Raw genomic sequence first — 20,929 nt, 5'->3', positions numbered from 1 at the left:
TCAGAATGTTTCTAGAACACACTGCACTGAGATACACCTGTACTCATACCTTGTCCGTCAAAACAATCTTTGTTTTCTCTCAAGCTAGGACTAGACACGCCTCGCGCAATGGTGGCAATGGGGGGTGGGGGTAGAGGTGAAGGTGACGGAGTGGCAGCCTGGAGGGCACTTTCCCTTTCTGTCTCCCCAACCCGAATTCTGCAGCTTCCCACTCAGACTCACCTTCCCGCTTCTTATTTTTCCCGCCTCGATTCTCACTGCACCCCGCTCCCAGCCCCCATGACGCGTTCACTTTCTTATCCGTCGGTCTTTTAGCTCTCACCCGCCTCCCTCCCCGCCCTCCGCCTCGCCTCGCCTCGCCCGGCGCGGTGCGCCCACCTGGGGAACTCGGCGCGGCAGCCGCAGCCCGCGCGCCCCTTCGCAGCCCGGAGCCGCGGGGCATGCGCTCTGCGGCGGCGCCGCCCTCCCCCACCCCTGCCGCGGCAGAGTTATGCCAAGTATGTGAGGAGCCCGAGAGGGCCAGCGTCGGTCATGGGGAGCCGCCGCCGCCAGCGCAGCTTTCTCGCTAGCGGGGCTCCCAGTTCTCCCCGCACGGGGGGCGAGCCTGGCTGCTGAAGCGGAGGGGGATGACGGACCCTCTGAGGAAAACGCTGTCCAGGCTCCGGGGAAGACGGGGTCCCCACGCCACCGTGGGGCTCGGTCTCCGGGCGGCCGCAGCAGCCACCGTGGCGGCCTCTTCGGCTGCAGAGGGAGACGCGGGTGATGCCCGGGACGCCCCCTCAGGCGAGCGCGCCGGCGGAGCTCTGCCGAACCTGGAGCGGCCCCCGCCGTCGCCTGAGGCGTGGGGTCCTGAGGCGGGGGTCCCGGGAGGGCGGCCGCAGAGGTCGGGGGCGCTCGGGCCTCCGCCGCGCAGCTGGAAGGAGGCCACCCCCCCGGGCCGCGGGCTCCCTCGTGCCTCTCTGCACGCCCCGCCGGGCTCCGAGGGCAGCGGAGAGGACGAGGAGGAAGACGCCGACTACTACGAGAACCTGCCGGGAGACTTCCAGCCTGCGTCCAAGCCTGAGGGGGCGGAGGCGGAGCTGTGGCCCCCGCCTCCCCTGGCCGTGGGCTCCTCCCCGGGGGCGGAGGGCGGCCGCCTGGAGACAGGCAGGCTGCAGACCCAGTTGCGAGAGGCCTATTATCTGCTGATCCAGGCCATGCACGACCTGCCCCCTGACTCCTGCGCGCGGCGGGGCGACCGGGGCTGGGCAGATCGCGGCTGCCCTGCGGGAGCCTGGGCTCCGGGCCAGCCGTCTTCCCCCCGCGGCGCGGCGGACCGCCGAGCCTGCCCCCGAGCCTGGGAGCGCGGAGGCGGCGACCGCCCTTGGCAGCAGGTGTCCCCGCCCCGGTCGCCTCCTGGGGAGTCTGGGGGAGGCCGCCCACGGACTCCTCGGATGCGGCTGTCCTGCAGCAGAAGTCTCGACAGCCTCCAGGTGGGTGCCAAAACGCCTCTCTTCCAGCGGTGGCCGAGCGACAGCTGGATCTCGTGCGCTACGCGCGGGGAGCCGGACGAGCCGCCGCCACGTGGAGGCGGGATGCACGGCTGGAGCGGAGGCAGCGCCCGGGCCGCGGTGCCCTCGGGCCCCCGGCTTCCCAGCTCCGAGGACCCTGGCCGCTCCACGGGAAGCCGCTGCAAAGGGGACGGCCCGGAGGGACTCCCTTTCCTCAGGCCGCCCGCGGTGACAGTCAAGAAGCTGCAGAAGTGGATGTACAAAGGACGTCTGCTGTCCTTGGGAATGAAGGGTCGCGCCCGTAGGACACCCCCCGATGGCACGGGTGCTCAAACAACCTCTCCAAATCTGGGCGCTTTGAAAATGCGGGAAAGCCAAGTCCTGTCGGTGCCTCCAGACCAAAGAATTACGCTGACAGGTAGGATGCCTTGCAATCAACATGCTAACTCTTTGAGCCCTAAAGTTTAGCGAGCGGGCTTCTGTTTTAGAGCGAAGAATGTTATGGTTTTGCAGACAGGTACGTGCCCGTGCCAAAGTGAGTGTCATGTCAATGGCAGCCTAATAAGATTTCCCGGTTACCTAGGATCATACATTCTCTCGTTTTTTTGCTTTTTTTTTTTTTTTTTGACAGTGGCTTGAGGAACTTGGGGGTTTTGTCTTTTCTTCTCTAGGAACCAGTGTACCTACTCCTAAGAGCAACAGTGAGTAAAGGTTAAGTTCACCACACACTTTTTAGTGGATTTAAGAGTTGGGCGGTACTACCTTGATTTTTATTCTTTGTAGCTCTAGGCGAACTGTAGACTTTTGTGGAGTTTGTGAATTTGAATTTGATCCAAGTTAGACTTTATGGGCTTTTTAAACTGTCATTTTAGTCATTACACCTCCTCACTCTCCCCCACCCTAGGAGCGTTCGTGCACACAGACATATACACAACCAAAACCCAAAGCCAAAGTAAACCGAAAAAACTATCATAGTAAAAAAAATTTTTTAGTCGGTTAGGATTTCACTTGCTTCTTCTCTTCACCTTTCCCTCCCCTCCCTAACCCCCAAACCTAGCTCTAGATAATCTTATTATTGTGGAAAATGAAGGGCACTTGGATTTTAATCAAAAGAAAAGTATGTGTTATGTACTTTTAAAGAAAGTGTGGACATTTAAAGTCATTTGTAAAAAGTATGTTTGTCCTAATAATAGGATTTTGCTCCCTGTTTTGTATGTGTGATTTTTAGTTTTCACTGAAGGTTTATATTATCAATTCGAGAAATCTCTGAAGTTGTAAATAACAAAAAATTCTCTTGTGAAAGAAGTACCTTCAAACTGAGCCAAAAACAACATGATATTTTGGATTACACTCTTAAAGACTTTTAGTGGACATAATGACTTACATATTAGTAATAATTTTAAAAATATTAAATGCTGAAATGTAAAAGTATTCATAGTACTTGGCTGTTTCCCTGGTAAGAATTGCAAATCCTACAGGGCTAGGTTTGTACACATTAACTTTTTTAACCAATAAACACAAAACTGGGGAGAAACAAAGTTCACAAAACTTTTTATTACACAATGAAGACAAGTCAAATGATTCACTTCAAGTGTATGCAAAACTAGAAAAGTTTTTTTGAATCTGTGAAGTTCTAACCCACACCTGTCAAAATTTTCCCTCAAACTTTTTCCATTCCACCTAAATAAAAAGATAATAGAATGCAGATTTTTGTGAAGAGAGATGTACTTTATGGTAAGTTCATATTAAAATATGCATTTCCAGTAGTAAAGTATTTGTAATCATTTATTATATTTTATTGCTATTATACCTTTCCTACCACTGATTTTGGTATCAGTTAACTCTTTGTAAGACAGTTAACTTTTAGCCATAACAAAAATCTGTATAAAACTTCAGTAAAATATGTATTAACCTTTTGTTGCAAAGGTTAAACATTACTATCTGATGACTTTTAATATTCTCAGCTGTTGTGGAAAAATTCAAACTTTTTAAAAGTAATAATAAATGCAGTAACTTTTAAGAATGAATTCATTGACTTTTTTCATTGAGAAACTAAGTAAATGAAATTAATTTTTAGAATAAATGACATTAGAATTACTATGTGATTCTATGTATAAATTAAATATTTACTGTGTGTAAATTAGATATTTCGCAAGAAATCTAAACAAAAGTTTAGGTAACCTCTGATTTAAAAAACTTACTCAGATGTTGTTTCCTTTCAAATCATTAGTTTATCTTTTAGGAAAGATTAAAAATACTTTATGCAATGTCTATATATCTAGTATAGATTTGAAGAGTTTAGTCTTTTTTAAAAAATTGAATTTTATGATGGTTAGTTGAATCTACTAAAAGCATTCTGGATACTTTATAGGGTCTGCATATAATCTTCATTACACCCCCATCCCCTCACCACCCCCATCCCCCCCCCCACACTTGAAGGTATGACAGCTATTATTGAACAGCAACAGCAAAAGAAAATAAGAGGTTAAGTACTTTGCCCAAGGTCACTTAAACTACTTACTATATGGTTTATATATACTAGGCTATAGGTCCAAACTATTATGTGGATTCAAACTCAAGTCTCTATAACTCCAAAATCCCTATTTATATAAGGTCAAAGGGACTTTTTGGGCTTCCCCAATGTCTCAGTGGTAAGAAATATGCCTGCACTTCAAGAGACCTGGATTACATCCCTGGGTTGGAAAGATCCCCTGGAGGAGGAAATGACACCCTCTCCCGTATTCTTTCCTGGAGAATTCCATGGACAGAGGAGCCTGGCAGGCTACAGTCCATAGGGTCTCAAAGAGTCAGATGACTGAGTGACTGAGCACACACACAAGCAAAGGGACTCTAAATTTCCTTAGAGGTTTGATCCAATTATTCTATTAAATTGCTTGGATTGAAGAAATGGGAAATAAGTAACTTCCTCAAAGTTGCAAAAAAGTTGAGGGACTCCTAGAATAGAATCAATTGCTATATCCACTTTACACTTTTACCTTTAATTAGTGCAAATTGGTTACTTGGCTTCTGGTTTTAATCATGTTTTCTAAAAAATTAACCAGGCGGTCCTGATGAAGCAGTACATTCTTGATTGTATAAAGGTGTTAAATAGGCTAAAGGTTTCTATCACATTTTGCTATACAATATGATTTGTGAGGATATTTTCTTTCAAAATACAGTTATAGTTAGAATTTATAACACAGAACAACTATATAGGGGGATAGAGATACCTAGTCTACATAGGTGTTTCGGAAATTTTTGAGACCATATGACAAATGGAAACCAAAGTGGTTTTCTGTTTTGATTTCTGGCTCCTATTAAGAATTATTACATTTTTTGATATTATAGTGCTGCCAGTGATTTGATGCAGGATGGAGTGTTCACAGATTGGCCAGTTTGTTACTAATTGAGATGATTATTTAAGAAATCTAAAGTCATTCCATAGTAAATATTGTTAAGTTTCTGCAAGCCTTAAAAGGGAATTTTAATTTATTTACTGACTATATTTTAAGTCTTTATAAATTTAATTAGCAGAGAGTACTCAGAAATAAATGGAAAAGTTTATTTTCCAGGTTGAGCACCAAGTTGAGCTAGCTTGGCCTTTTACTGCTTTAAAAAACAATTAGCCTACTTTGACTCTACTCTTCTTGTTCCGTGATCTGTGAAAGAAGAAAAATTAGGGCTTATAACAAGTAGTATTAAATAGCTGGTATGATCTTGTGCATTATGTCTTAAATTGAAGTTGACACTTAATGCAGATTCCTACCAATTCTGTTTTCTGAAATATTTGTAGCTCCATTTTTGTAACTTTATGAGCTATATTTTCTTTATGGGTTTTTCCAATAAATTCTTTTATGCATTAGCCCTTTCAAGACTAGTAAAACTATGTAGGCAAGTTAATTTTTGTCTGTCTTCTACATCTAAATCCTTCTGTTAGAAATTCTGCCATTGTGGCCCCATAAGCAAGCAGGTCCATTTTTTAGTTTCTGTTTGTTTTGGGAAGAGTGCCATAAAACATCAGAGTTGCTGGTGGCAGGAAAACACTGAGAATTACAAATTCAGCAGAAAACAGTGTTGTGTTGATTTTTGAAAGTCCTACATTTCTAAATGGTGCTTAATGTTTTGAGAATCTCTAAAAGACTATTTTCCAGACCTTTATCACTCAAACTGTGGTTCACAGTTATAGAGCAGAGCTTTTCAAACTTAATATGCATATGAAATCTTGCTAAAATGAAGGTTTAATATGTGTGAGGGTGGGACCTTGAGGTTCTACATTTTAACAAACTGCCAGTATAGATGTTGTTGTTTGGTATACACTTTTAGAATAGTAAGGCTCTAGAATTCTCAGTACCTCCAGTCACCTATCTTGATATATTGTTAAATGTTTTGAAAAAGCATTCTACTTTATTCTGGTACTTGATACTTATACTAACCCCTTTATTAGAGCAAAGCGCTTGCGCTCTTTCTGCTTCAATTTTTTTTTTAATTTTTATTTATTTATTTTTGGCTGTGCTGGGTCTTCGCTGTTGTCCTTGTGGTGAGCAACCTTTTCCTTGTGGTGGCTTCTCTTGTGTGGAGCACAGGCTCTAGGCTCACAGGCTGCAATAGTTGCAGCATGCGGGCTCAGTAGTTATGGCCCATGGTCTTAGTTGCTCTTCGGCATGTGGGATCTTCCCAGACCAGGGATCGAACTCATGTCCCCTGCATTGGCAGGTGGATTCTTAACCACTGGACCACCAGGGAAATCCCTCTGCTTCAGTTTTGTAAGCATGAACTTACACTTACTACTTACATATGACAAGTATAAGCATTTCTCTCTGTTGGTCTTGCCTTGCACCAATAAAAGTAAAAGATATTAGAATCAGCAAGAGAGGAGGCCATATAATGTAATGGCTAGTAGAATAGAGATTTTGGGTTTCTGATCAAATCTACCACTTACCAGGCTTATGACTTTGGACAAGTTACTCAACCCTGCATCGCCCCAATCTTCAGGTTGCTGTGAAGATGAAAAAAGAGAATCCATTTGGTACCATGCCTGTCACTTAGCTGTTGTCAAGAGAAAGGCAAGCAAGCTTTGTGAAAATATTGCCTTGTCCCAGGTCATTAGGATTCTGGCTGGATAGTGATCTGTAGTTGAGAAAGACAGCCTTAAGGAACACTGGGAATTGAACTAGACGACACCACTTTAGGAGCAATAAAAACTCTTAAGAAAACTGCTGTGTGCTAGCTTTGAGGATAGAAAAGTAGAGAAGGGAACTTTGAGACTGTTTTTAGTTCTCTGAAAGTAAGGAGGAGGCATAAGAGAGGAAAAGATGAAAAAGGCACAAAGGACAAGATGACTAGAATAAAGAAGTGCTCCTAAAGTGGTGCCCTCTAGTTCAATTCTCAGTGTTCCTTAAGGCTATCTTTCTCAACTTCAGATCATTGCAGATCACTCTCCAGCCAGAATTGCAAACTCTGGCTGTTTATCCCACCCCTCCTTCCCCTTTGGTAATCATAAGTTTGTATCTGTGAGTCTGTTTCTGTTTTAGAAATAAAAGTTCATTTGTATCATTTAAAAATTGTTTTTAATTTAAAAAAATATTTATTTTTTTCTGTGCTGGGTCTTTGTTGCTCCATGTGGGCTTTCTCAAGTTTCAGTGAGTGTGGGCTTCTCTTCATGAGCCTATACTTGGACTTAGTTGCTGCAGGACATGTGGGATCTTCCTGGACCAGGGATTGAACCGTGTCCCCTGCATTGGCAGGCAGAGTCTTAACCACTCAACCACCAGGGAAGTCCCTGTATCATTTTTTTAGATTCCACATATAAGTGGTAGCATATTATATTTGTTAGACTTATTTCATTTAGTATGATAAAGGTCCATCCATGTTGCCACAAGTGGCATTATTTCACTCTTTTTATGGCTAAGTAATATTCTATTGTATATGTATGCATCACATCTTCCCTATCCATTCATCTCTCAGTGGACACTTAGATTGCTTCCATATCTTGGCTATTGTAGATAGCGCTGCTATGAAAATGAAGCTGCATGTTTCTTTTTGAATTAGAGTTTTTGTCTTTTCTGGATACAGGTCCAGGACTGTTTTTAATTTTAAATGTAAATGAGACAGAACCGAACTCTTGAATCTTCAGGTTTCATTGATTAAAGTAAATTAAATCAATTCAGGATATTTATTGAATATCTATTAAATGTTTGCATATTAGATTCTGGGAGAGTGGAGGTGGGTATCCTTTACTAGTGGTCCAGGTGTACTCCTGTAGACTTTGTGATGGGTTTGGTTGCTGCCTCTTCCATTTACCAATAGGTGATCTCAGGAAAGTTACTTGACTTTTCTGAGTAGTACTAAATAGTTTCAAAGTATTTCAAACATTACCTTACTTAATCCTAGGAGCCATCCTATAAGGTGAATTGGGTTGATACTATCATGTTCAGAGACGTTACCTACTTCCCTACTTTTAGTAGCTGGCATGCTGTGGGGGAGACAGGTGAGAGCATGGTTTTTGAGGTTCAGTCCCTGGTGGCTCAGAGGTTAAAGCATCTGCCTCCAATGCTGGAGACCCGGGTTCGATCCCTGGGTTGGGAAGATCCCCTGGAGAAGAAAATGGCAACCCACTCCAGTACTCTTGCCTGGAGAATCTCATGGACAGAGGAGCCTGGTAGGCCAGAGTCCATGGGGTCGCAGAGTCGGACACGACTGAGCAACTTCACTTTCACTTTCTTTCACTTTAAGTTCAGTTCAGTTGCTCAGTCGTTTCTGACTCTTTACGACCCCATGAATCGTAGCACGCCAGGCCTCCCTGTCCATCACCAACTCCTGGAGTTCACTCAAACTCATGTCCATCAAATCGGTGATGCCATCCAGCCATCTCATCCTCTGTCGTCCCTGTCTCCTCCTGCCCCCAATCCCTCCCAGCATCAGGGTCTTTTCCAGTGAGTAAACTCTTCTCATAAGGTGGCCAAAGTATTGGAGTTTCAGCTTCAGCATCAGTCCTTCCCAGTGAACACCCAGGATTGATCTCCTTTAGGGTGGACTGGTTGAGGTTAGAGAGACTTAAATTTGAATCGTAGGGCTAGCACCTTGACCATATTCCTCATATGTTTGAAGCTTATGGAACTAATTCAACCTGTCTCAGGATTATTGTGGTGGGTTAAAGGTTGCAAAGAGTTGGACATGCCTGAGCGACTGAACTGAACTGAACTGAAGGGCTTTCTTATTGCTTTATCTCTTGTTCCTGCCGCATAATAGGCACTCAGTAAATATTTCTTGAGTAAATAAATATCTGACATAGAAGTCATTCATGGAGGATTTCTTCTCTTCTAAGTCTGTTCCTCTGTTCTTGCCTCTGGAACTAATTGAACTTGAACCCCAGTTTATGTTTAAGGCTTTGTTTTGTTTTTATTTATTTTTTATTATTTTTTTACGGGAATACCAGACCACCTGACCTGCCTCTTGAGAAATCTGTATGCAGGTCCTCAAGTTATTCCTAATTTTTCATTATTATAACAAATTTGTCCCTAAATTTTTTATCCACATATTGAGCAGTTATGGTTTATTGTCATACACAGATGGACCAATCCCTTGTTTTGTTTTTAAATTAATCTGCTTGATTAGGTAACATTTAGGGTTATAAAAAGGGCAAATTTACATTTTCAAATGATTTTTTTTCAGTAGAATGGAAGTTACTGAAAACGTTGATTATACATAAACCTAATTTTTTGGTTGTTGTTAAGCTCATCAAAGTTTAATATGTTTTTATCACTCTCTGTTACTAGACTACTATATTTTACTTGCTGTAATATTAAAATGAATCAACCATATACGCACTCAGAGTAGCACAGATCATAATTTACAAACCTGGCATGATCTTAAAATTAGAAATATGGTTTTGTTTTAATTATTTATGCATAGTAAATTAGCATTATGATATATATTTAGTTTATTGACTGTCACTGCAGCTGGCTTTATGTAACTTTTTAGAAGTGTAAAAATTTCCCCCTTTATATGGAATTAATGTTATATATACATTTTTAGAGTCTTATCCATTATATTAATACATGCACATATCTAAGTATTTGATGTTCTACACTGGACTTTGAATTCCTTAAGGGCAGGGACCATTTTGTTCATTCTTGTATTCTTGCTACTTAAGCTTGTGCCTTTCAGTAATATAGCTGTGTTGTGTTTATTGTGAGACAGGATACTTAGTCCTAATCAAGGGCCTTCTTAGGAATTTTTAATTTTTATTTTTGCTCTAGACATTTAGAATTTAAACTCTGTATGAGTTGCTACGGAATTATGTGGTTAGAAAACAGATGTTATTTTGAAATTTCAATAATCAGTAAGACACTTAGTAATAAATGAGGTACACTTATTTAGAAAGATTTATTCAATCTTTTGATTTATTTTTAAAAGATTTTATTTTTGAAAGATTTATTAATCTTTGTGTGAAAAGGTAATAATATTACTTTGTAGTTTCTAAAGTTCTTGTAGTAGTGAGTTGAAAGTTACTCAATTAATTAAAGGCATGCTGTGTACCAAGCATTCTATACAAGCTTTTTATAAAACATGTTTTGCTTAGGATAAAGCTGTTTTAGCCCTATGATCTTTATAAAGGTAGTTTCAGAGTTTGTTTATCATTTTTCTTAAGAATTCTTATGGGACCTGATAACTAAATAATAGAAATCATGTTTAGCTGGGAAATCCAAAGTTTTTCTTATTCTAAGTTTAGTCTCTGAATGTGATTAATATTACACCTTTTTTTCTTTTTAAAAACAGTATTTTAATAATTTGTCTTAAGTGACATGTCTTTCTTGGTATGCCAGGTATTATATTCTACCTTCTTTTTTTCTTTGAAACAGATTTATTTGAAAATGTCTATGAGTCTTCAATGAAGGGAAATGAACTCGAAGATCTGAAGGATAATATTGGCTTCAGGGGTCATAAGCCACTTAACAGCATCACTGTATCAAAGAAACGCAATTGGCTATATCAAAGTACTCTGAGATCTTTTAATTTGGAAGAAGAAAATAAGAAATGCCAAGATATAAGTCATTTATCGATTTCACCTATTTCTCTATCTAAACAGCAGCTGTCACAACCTTTTCTCAAATCATCTGAAGAATATTGTACGTATATGGTGTGTAATGCTACAAATTCTTCATTATCAAGAAACTGTTCATTAGACTTTAATGAGGAAAATGATGCAGATGATGAAGGAGAAATATGGTACAACCCCATTCCTGAGGATGATGACTTTGGTATTTCAAATACCTTGAGTTTTGGTGAGACAGACTCTGCTGTTCTGAAGTTTCCTGATGTCAGTTTGAGAGTATTATCTGGCAGTAACCTAGTGAAAGCAGATCAGTACACTGAAGACTTGCTCTGCTCTTCTGAACACACAGGCGATGTTCAGACCACACAGTCAAACGAGATAAATCCTATAGATTCCATCTGTCCCACAGAGTTTGTGCAGCAGTACAAACAAAGGCATAGACGCAAGATGCAAGGACATATAATTATAGAGGACAGTCCCATGTTGAAATCTCCTTCTTCAGGTAAAGATGATCATATATCTGCCATTTCTTCTTTCATTTTCAATTATTTGGTGGTATCTAAAACTAAGTATAGATGTTTATTGTAGCCTTGTACCTTTCCTTATGATGTGAGTGTATTTTCATAAAAATAAAACTCAAAAAGATTTATAAACACTTTTATGTACATGCTGGTTTAATTATTCCTATCACTTGGTTTTGTAAGGGGTGAAGGAGCTGGACTCCTACACCAACTTTTAGTGTATATGGTGTGGTTTAATATGTCTGTCCATGGAGGGAGTAATTACTTTTCTCTTAGTTGAAAGAATGGAGTCATGGGGACCGGAAAAGATGTATTCTTTATGTATGTCTTGTTTTGCTTCATTCATGTATTCATTCATTTACACCTAGCCTGGACACAGATGAAAAATTCTATGTTCAGTATACTAGTAGTCATTAGTTTTCACTTTTGTGCCTGCATTTCTTCAGAAACAAAGGAAAAGAAGAAGAGAAAAAGAGACCAGAGGTGAAAGTAAATATTTTGCAAATAGGTGCTACAATAGATACGGAACCCAGAAAGGAAGTAATTGAATATATATTAGGTTGAACCATATGTAATTGCCAATATTTAACAGCTTTTGACCTGAAAAAAACCTGATATTTCATATAGTTCAACCTAATGGTTTTATTCTTCTTTGATTTCTGATGTGCTTCTTTTTAAATTTAGTCCCAGATGTAGTACCTAGAAAACAGAGCATAAGCACTCTTGAAGTGAAGTGAAAGTCGCTCAGTCGTGTCTGACTCTTTGAGACCCAGGGCAGAATCCTGGAGTGGGTAGCCTTTCCCTTCTCCAGGGGATCTTCCCAACCCAGGGATTGAACCCAGGTCTCCTACATTGCAGGCAGATTCTTTACCAGCTGAGCCACAAGGGAAGCCCCAAGAATACTAGAGTGGGTAGCCTAACCCTTCTCTAGTGGATCTTCCCAACCCAGGGATCATACCAGGGTCTCCTGCATTGCAGGCGGATTCTTTACCAACTGAGCTATAAGGGAAACCCTAAGCACTGTTATTTGCAATTATTAAATGTTGTTTAGAAAGCAGTTCTATTTTATATCAAGGAATTTTAATTTAGAAAATTTCAAATGATATGTGGGGTGTGGCAGGTGTTGTTAGTACTTGTCCATATACATTTAAATGGTGGCAGCCTACTTCCAAGCATCAGTATCTGCATCTCTACTTGGAGGGCTCCTTCCAAAGTGTTAGGGAGTCTCCTGCAGGTCGGCCTGAGAGTGCCCTTCAACTCCTGATTGACAGGAGTTGGTGTAGGCCTACACCAGCTCTCTCCACCCTTGTTGGGATAATTCTACATTGTTTCCCAGTTTTCTCAGGAAATTAAGCACTAGTTACCCAGAGTGGTAGCAGGCTTGATAATTCACCTTGAATTTTCTCCCTTTCTGGCTGATATTTTTGTACTTTACAAATACTACTTGCATTTGGATCCTTTTCTCAGGGATGTGAGGAGAAAGAGTAAATGTTACATTGATAAGAAAAAAAAGTTAAAAAACAGTGAACTATATGATGTTAATTTTGAAAGAAACAATGAAAAGCTATACTGGAAATGTTAATACCTGACTCCCCCACCCCCAACCCCCAGTGTTGGGATTAAAATTGTGTGTGTGTGTGCATATCTAAGTGTAAACTGATTTTCCACAGTGACTGTGTGTTTCTTTTGTAATGTGGATGGGAAGAATAATAAATGGTATATAAAATAATAATTTGAAACACAGGTTGAGATCCAGATGGAATGATGAGGAAAGCTTGCAGGAGAAGGACAGACAGATCATGATGGGTGTGGAATGGTGCAGAAAAGGCAAGAGGGCATTAAGTATAAGAGCACCGTTAGAAAGTCAGTGTATGTAAAGTGAGATATACTTCAAGTTACTGTCTTTAAACTTTATTATTTTATGTTTGTCGCGAATTGTGAATCTGTTAAGAGGACAGACATTACCAAAAAAACAAAAACAAAACCCAAATTTGAAAGTACAGAAGGATGTCAATTATGTCTCCTTTCTTACTGTTATTCTTCTCTTAAGCTTACTGTTATAACAAATACATTCCTATGTTGACCAAAGAAGATATTTAGACAATTTATTTATATAATCTTTTTTTGTTTTAATATGATCAGAAAGGTAATTTACGCAAAGTGATAACGCTTTCTTTAGCAACACTGGCAAAAATCTGTTGAGAAATAGGCAAAGAGAATGGTTAAATTTCTAAATAATGTTTTGATTAAGAAACAGGAAAGCTTAAGTATTTTTAATATGAATGACAGTTTTATGATCATCTTGACACAATTATGACTGTTTTTTGCCTATTCTGGATATATATGTGCCTTTTATCTAGTTGCTGTCATAGTGGACTATTTCTGGGTATTGCTGATTTCACTGATTATCTATATTTTATATTCTTACATGTGGTGGTGGTTTGGTCACTAAGTCGTGTCCGACTCTTGCGACCCCATGGATTGTAGCCTGCCAGGCTCCTCTGTCCATGGGATTCTCCAGGCAAGAATACTGGAATGTGTTGCCATTTCCTTTTCCTGGATCTTCCTGACCCAGGAATCGAACCTGGCTCTCCTGCATCATTGCATGCAGATTCTTTACTGACTGAGCTACGAAGGAAGCCCCATTCTTACATGTCGATTAATGTTACTGTTCCCCAATTTTTTTAGTATTTAATTGAGTTGATGTGCCCTATTTGACTGGTTCCTTATTGTTAGGTGTTAATAGAGTGTTTCCACTACTACTGTGGTGATCTTTATCATGATCTATTTTGCTTCATTAAGATTGATTACTATTAATAGTATCTTTACTTGGTCTTTACAGCTGGTAACTATTATAGGTAATTTCTATATTGTATTTCCTAAAATGTTTACCAGTTTACAGGCAACTAACAATTGGTGAATTCAGTTATTCAATAAATATTTAGTTCCTGCTATGTGCCATTTACTGTTCTAGGTGCTGAAGGGAATGTGCCAGTTTCAGTTGATTCTAGTCTGGTTCATAAATTTATATTGAAACATTTTTCGTTTTTGCTTTCCCTAGAAAGTCCCATGAACGGAGGAGCCTCGTGCGGGCTACTGTCCTTGGGGTTGCAAAGAGTCAGACACGACTGAGCAACTGCACTTTTCTTTCTTTATAAGCTATAGCTAATCTGTGATTTGATTAGTATAATTGTGGTTTAATTTTAAGTGATTGTTGAACCTGGTCATATTTCAGCTCTTGGATTTTATGAAAACAAAGCATTTTTGTTGCAATAAATTCAGTCTTGCCTGAAGTAGAGATATGTTTAAAAAAAAGTCATTATATTAAATTGACTCTTTATTTAATAAAACCTAGAACAATTTTGTATACTGGGTAGCTTCTTTAGGCCATGACAAAATAGATAGATTGTATGCTACAGCAGGACTCTGATTACTGTAGAATATTTTAGACCAGTAAACCAGTAGAATTGTACCACAGTTTATAGTATAAGGGAATGCTTTGTCTAGTTTATTAAAGACTCCATTTCTTATTAGTTACGTACCAGAAAAGCCCAACAGGCATACCTAGAATAGTCCTTTCTCTATAAAGAAACTATTATGTCAATAGGACGCATAAAGAGGATGGAGAAAGGACTATTTAGACTATTTTAATACTTTAAAGAAAGGTCATTTAATTTACTGATTTTTTGAAATGAATAAACACTTTTCTCATTTTAATTGTCAAATGTGGTACTACATAGAGTAGCCTCTGGTACTAGGGTCATTAAGGATCTTTATAAGGAATAATTAGATAAAGTATGAAAAATTAATTTAAATTTAAATAATTGAGATAATACTATGTTTTTCTTTAAAAGCACAGTTTAAATTTATATAATATTACATTTTTAGAAGCTACTTTCAATTTGTTCTAATAATTTGAAAACTTACTAGGAAATATTCAGATTTTTAAATGAAATTGATTAGCCTTTCAGTTCAGTTCAGTCGCTCAGTCGTGTCCGACTCTTCGCGACCCCATGAATCACAGCATACCAGGCCTCCCTTTTTTTTTTTAAACTGGGAATTAAAAGTTTAAGCTTAAGTGGAATGCTTTAACTTCTTAATAATAGTTGAAGAAAGGTCTTTGAAAGTCAATTTGATGTACATGTATGGACAGGAAAATATTTAAAAAGGTGGAGAGACTGCAAGTATAGTATTTTAGAGCACAAATTCTGAATTCTGTTTTCAGATATGAGTCCTTATTCTTCCACTTACCAGATTTGTGATTTTTAGACAAATTAGACAGCTCATGTATCAATTTCCTCATCTGGAGAATGGTATCTTAACTCATAAGGCTATTATTAGAGTTAAATGAGGGTCCGTGCATACTAATTATTAAGTTTTCATACTTTGTCTAGCTCAGTAAAAGTTGACCGGTATTATTTTGAATAATAAATATTATAATTTAATAATAATAATAGAAGCTACTTTGAATATAATTTTCACTGCTATATTACCATGATTAATCTGGTAGTGCAGTTTTACAATGATTAATCTTTTGGTGATATGGACTGTTATTTATTTGTGCTTTTTAAATTTTTAGAAAAACTTTATTGTAAGCCTGAGTAACTTTGACATTCAGAAAAAAATAAAGCAGTTTTTGTGGAGAAAAATTTGAAAGCATCTTAACACTTTATTCTTTATGGAAACTGAAAATTATAAGAAAATACATTTTATCAATCATTCTTATATTAGGTGAAGTTTCTAAATAAATACATTAAAATAGGAAATGGGAGAATTGGTGAACATATTAAAATAGAAAACTTTCCTAGTTTTCTTTGATATCCACTGTTTACAGTTATAAGTATATTGCTGTGGGAAAGATTTAAAAGGAACCTACATTACCTTTCTTCCAAACCTTCAGAATAGAAAAGCAGAAGAGGGAGATGTTTCTTTCCACCATAAGCCTTTTGTAGATCTTGATATTCTGCTTAAACTTGGTAATGGGAACTCAGCTAAACCTTTGACTAAACCTCACCATTAAGATGAAACAGGGAAGAATTTATGTCCATATGAGAGCTTGTTAAATTTGTGGTTTATAAAGTAAAAAGAAATTGAAACATATCACCTTATTTATTTATTTTTTTCAAGGTCCTGGGAGTGTAGCTACTACAAACAAGACTGATTTGGGAGTTATGGAACCGTCTTCGCCAAGCCCTAGCCCTGTGAAAAAAGGCAGTTCAATAAATTGGTCTTTCCCGGATAAAATAAAATCTCCACGAACTGTGAGGAAACTGTCCATGAAAATGAAAAAGTTGCCAGAACTTAGCCGAAAACTGAGTGTTAAAGGAACCTTGAATTATGTAAACAGTCCAGATAATACTCCTTCTTTGTCTAAATGTAACTGTCAAGAGATTCATCATGCTGTTATTCTACCTTCTGGGAATACAACCACAGCTGCTAAGAGGAATGTGATAAGTCGTTACCATCTTGATACCAGTGTGTCTTCTCAGCACAGCTATCAGAAGAAAACCTCCATGAGTTCTAAGTATTCCTGCAAAGGTGGTTACCTGAGTGATGGAGATTCACCTGAATTGATAGCCAAATCTGGCAAATATGGATCAGAAAACAAATTTGCAAAAGGAAAAGACATAATTCCAAATAGCGGCAGCAAGAATGAAATAGACATTGATGCTTTTAGACATTACAGCTTTTCTGATCAACCGAAGTGTTCACAGTACATATCTGGGCTCATGAGTGTGCACTTCTATGGTGCTGAGGATTTAAAACCACCTCGGACAGACTCAAAAGATGTCTTTTGTGCAATTCAGGTAGATTCAGTGAACAAAGCCAGAACAGCTTTGCTCACATGTCGAACAACGTTTTTAGACATGGATCATACTTTCAACATAGAAATTGAAAATGCACAGCATTTGAAATTAGTAGTGTTTAGTTGGGAACCTACTCCAAGAAAAAACCGAGTGTGTTGTCATGGAACTGTTGTTCTTCCCACCTTATTCCGAGTGACAAAGACACATCAATTGGCTGTCAGACTTGAACCTAGAGGTCTTATTTACGTGAAAGTGACTCTTTTGGAACAGTGGGAGAATTCACTTCATGGGCTAGATATAAATCGAGAACCAATAATATTTGGTGTTGATATTCGAAAAGTTGTAGAGAAAGAAAATATAGGCTTGATGGTACCACTCCTGATTCATAAATGTATTATGGAAATTGAAAAGAGAGGCTGTCAGGTATTATTTTACTGTGTTTCTCTATTGCCCCCTTATCTATCTATTCGAGTAATTAATTCAGTTTATTTATAGTAAGCCTGAGGAGAAGGAGTTCAAGGTAAGTTAAAAAATCTAATTTAGACTTTTTCTCATTGCTATTCTTTATTTTTGTTACTTTACTGTTGAGGATATAATTTATGCCTTAACCTGTGTTGTCAATGATTGAAAGCATGCTAGATGGTTCTTTATGTTTGATGCAGGGCTGCATGGACTTATATTTTGAGATGAAGATATAGCATTTTACAGTGACATTCCTAGGAAGAGCCAGAGCTAATAACATGGACTAAGACTAATTCATTTAAGTAATGTACCTGCATGGTTTGACTTTCCTTGATAGAGAGTTCAACAGTGAATCTTATAACCCTGTTTTCCTCCTAAAATTAACTTCCTGCCCTTATTTCCTGTTCTCCCTTAGTTCCACTCTTTGGAAAGCGTAAGCTTATTCATGTCTTACCTTTGGGATAGCATGGTGGATAAGGAGAGGTCCTACTAATAAAAGCACATCTCATTCTCTTTTCCTTTTAAAGAAGGTAAAAGCAGTTCATTAGCACAAACAAAAAACCTGGTGCTATTTGTAACAAGATGGGCTTCCCTGGTGGCTCGGACGGTAAAGCATCTGCGTATAATACAGGAGACCTGGGTTCGATCCCTGGGTCGGGAAGTTCCCCTGGAGAAGGAAATGGCAACCCACTTCACTCTTGCCTGGAGAATTCCACGGACAAAGGAGCCTGGTGAACCTTAGTCCATGCGGTCATAAAGAGTCAGACATGACTGATACTTTCACTTTCATGTAAATGTTAAACAGTTGGTAGACCTTATTTTTGGGGCTTTCTTGGTGGCTCAGTCAGTAAAGAATCCACCTGCCAAATGCAGGAGATACAGGAGACTGTGGTTCGATACCTGGGTTGGGAAGATCACCTGGAGAGGGAAATGGCAATCTACTCCAGTATTCTTTTCTCAGAAATCTCATGGACAGAGAAGCATGATGGGCTACAGTTCATGGTGTCGCAAGAGTTGGACATGAATTAGTGACTAAACAACCACCACCAGACCCTATCTTTATTTTCATTAATACTTGTAGAATGACAATGAGAAGCAGTGTATCACTGAGGATATTAATATAAGGTACAAATAATTATTTATACTAATCTTTTGCAATACAAAATAAGCCTTAGAAGCATTACTAAAGTATTTTGCTTTAGTGCTATCAGAATTTATAACATTGATCAAAAATTTCAAGGATGAATACCATAAAATCTGAAACATGATTTCTTTAGAAGAATATAGAAGCAAATGTAAAATAATGTACCTTGAATTTAACATGGAAACTATAGAAACTTCCTAACTTAATGGAGTTTGGTATAAAAATACAGGAAAGTTAGATTCTGGTTTCTCATCCATTATTGTGTGATGTTGGGCAAGTCACTTAATCTCTGTGAGTCTTTTCTGCTTATATTAATAAAAATAGATGTAGTAACTTCCTGAAGCAGAGAGGTAGGACATTTGAATTTTTGAAACCTCTTTCAGATATGGGGATTCTATCAAGTCGAGTTAGTGTTGTCTGGGTAGAAGTGAGGCCTTTAGAATCCAACTTTTGGTCCAGTTACTCTTTTCTTAAGGGTGTCTATTTTCCCTCCATTTTTTTCCCCAGGCAGCATATAGAGAAGCCTGAGGTTAGGCAGACTTTAAATAAACCTAAAGTCTTTTACAGTTGTACATTAAAATGTGTGTTAGTTGCTTAGTTGTGTCTGACTCTGCAACCCCGTGAAATGTAGCCTGTCCATGGAATTCTCCAGGCAAGAATACTGGAGTCGGTAGCTATTTCCTCCTCTAGGGGATCTTTCTGATTCAGGGATTGAACCCCGGTCTCCTGCATTACAGGCAGATTCTTTACCGTCTGAGCCACCAGGGATGCCCCATAAGTAACTCAAATAGCACTATACTTGTGCAGTCTATTTTCTGAAAATATTTCATAAAGAGCAAGTAGATAAGACTGTTATAAGTGATTTTAAATGCCAAGAAAATGTTTTTTAGGAATGCTTTTTATTTCTATAAAGTTTAGAAAGATTTATTTTAATAAGGAATTATTTCCCATGAAATAAAAAGTAAGATTTACAGTTGTATGTTTGAAACAGTTCTTTTTAAACACCTTTTCTTGTTTTGTCTCTTTTGCTTCTCCCTGTTCCACCTCAATACACATACAGAAAGAGGCTGGTATGTGCCTGTGTTTTACAAACCAGCATACTGCTTAAATTTTGTTTACCTTTCTAGTCAGTATTCCTTTTTTTTTAAACTATGACAATCAGGTTTAGATAGTCATACAAAAATAGTTTGTGATATTTTCCAAATACTTGGAAGGCTACTATCATGCATCTCCTGCTTCAAGTGGGAAAAGATTAGTATAGAAATCATACTTATGGTCCGTCCAGTTTAGATTCTGTCCTTAGTAGAGGCATCAAGCATGTATTTCGTGTTTGATTCAAGAAATCAGCCTCTGAAGTTAAGGAATATATCCTCAAATATTCCTCCCTGATGTATGTATAGTATATCTTCCTTCTTTTATTCACTTTTAAAAACTATATTTGTAGTATCAGCTTTTGGGATAACACATTCCTTTAAATTATCACTTGCTATTGAAGTGTTACTTTCTTAATTTGTTCTACATTCATCTTTCTCAAGCTTAAGAGGATACATCTTTATGAGATTTTTGTGACACTTTAAGTTTGCTTACAATAGAAGGGCTCTGCTCAAGTTGGTTTCTTCTAATGTTGTAGTGTTTCCTTTGATCCTGTTTAATATTGTAGTTTCATTTTCTGGATCACTTGCCATTCTGATTTTCTTTCTCTTGATGATGTAACTAGCACCTGCTGTGGTCAATGTGAATATACAATGAATGTGAAGAATTAGGAAATTTGAATTTTATTCCTAGTACTTTCCTTGGTTTCCCATATCCTGTTGATCCTTTCGAATTCAGCAGCACCTTGAACTACCTTCTCTTAGAAATAGTTGTAGATTCTCTGCTATCTTTCAGTTAATACTGAGTGCTTGTCATCTCAGATATTTTGGATAACATTTCCGTGGAGCCATCACTGACACTTTCCTATATTAAAACACACCTTTTGTAGTGTAGTCTATCAGTTATTTAATAATTCTTAAGAGGTTAGTGTCATAAGTAAACCTGTAAATTTCATTTTCTTTCTTCCTCTAGATCATTTTTAATATTTTTAAATGATTTCTAGTTCAGATCCTTGGGGATCGCGTTGTGTGTTTTCACTTTATTTCTGTCTTGAAGTAATATCTTTATCCAATCTTTCAATTCAAGGTGACTGAACTTCCTAAATAGTCTTTGATGTAGAAGTATAGATGACGACCACTTTTCCTCAATTTTCATGAATATTTTTTTCTTTTAAAAAGCCCCAATTGCTTAATCAGGCCTGTTTTCTCTTTAAGATACCATATTGATATCCTCTTAGTGAATTTATAGTGAACTAACAATGTTTAAAAAACAAATCTTTTTAATGTAGACTGAAGGGAGAGTCAGTGGTGTCTTTGCATCATAAATACATTTTGAACTAGAAGTTTTATTTTCACCTT

At 38.5% G+C, this 20,929-nt stretch overlaps 1 protein-coding gene across 2 annotated transcripts in view; it reads left to right on the top strand.

The window, feature by feature from the left end:
• Nucleotides 1–504: 504 nt before the first annotated feature.
• The window catches only part of SYDE2 (synapse defective Rho GTPase homolog 2), a 40,766-nt gene continuing 20,341 nt past the window's right edge, over nt 505–20,929 (top strand). For both annotated transcript variants that reach the window (XM_055402738.2, XM_088835449.1), the window contains exons 1-3: nt 505–1,908; nt 10,352–11,047; nt 16,194–17,296. In XM_055402738.2, coding sequence (XP_055258713.2) covers nt 627–1,908; nt 10,352–11,047; nt 16,194–17,296 — 3,081 coding nt within the window. In that variant the 5' untranslated portion in view covers nt 505–626. The remainder of the gene's footprint in view (nt 1,909–10,351; nt 11,048–16,193; nt 17,297–20,929) is intronic.

Source organism: Moschus berezovskii, chromosome 4 (genome assembly GCF_049115385.1).
Source record: "Moschus berezovskii isolate FMDL1 chromosome 4, NW_MosBer_1.0, whole genome shotgun sequence".
Taxonomy (NCBI): Eukaryota; Metazoa; Chordata; class Mammalia; order Artiodactyla; family Moschidae; genus Moschus; species Moschus berezovskii.
The sequence above is the reverse complement of the archived record's forward strand: the minus strand, read 5'-3'. Positions and strand labels throughout refer to the sequence as shown.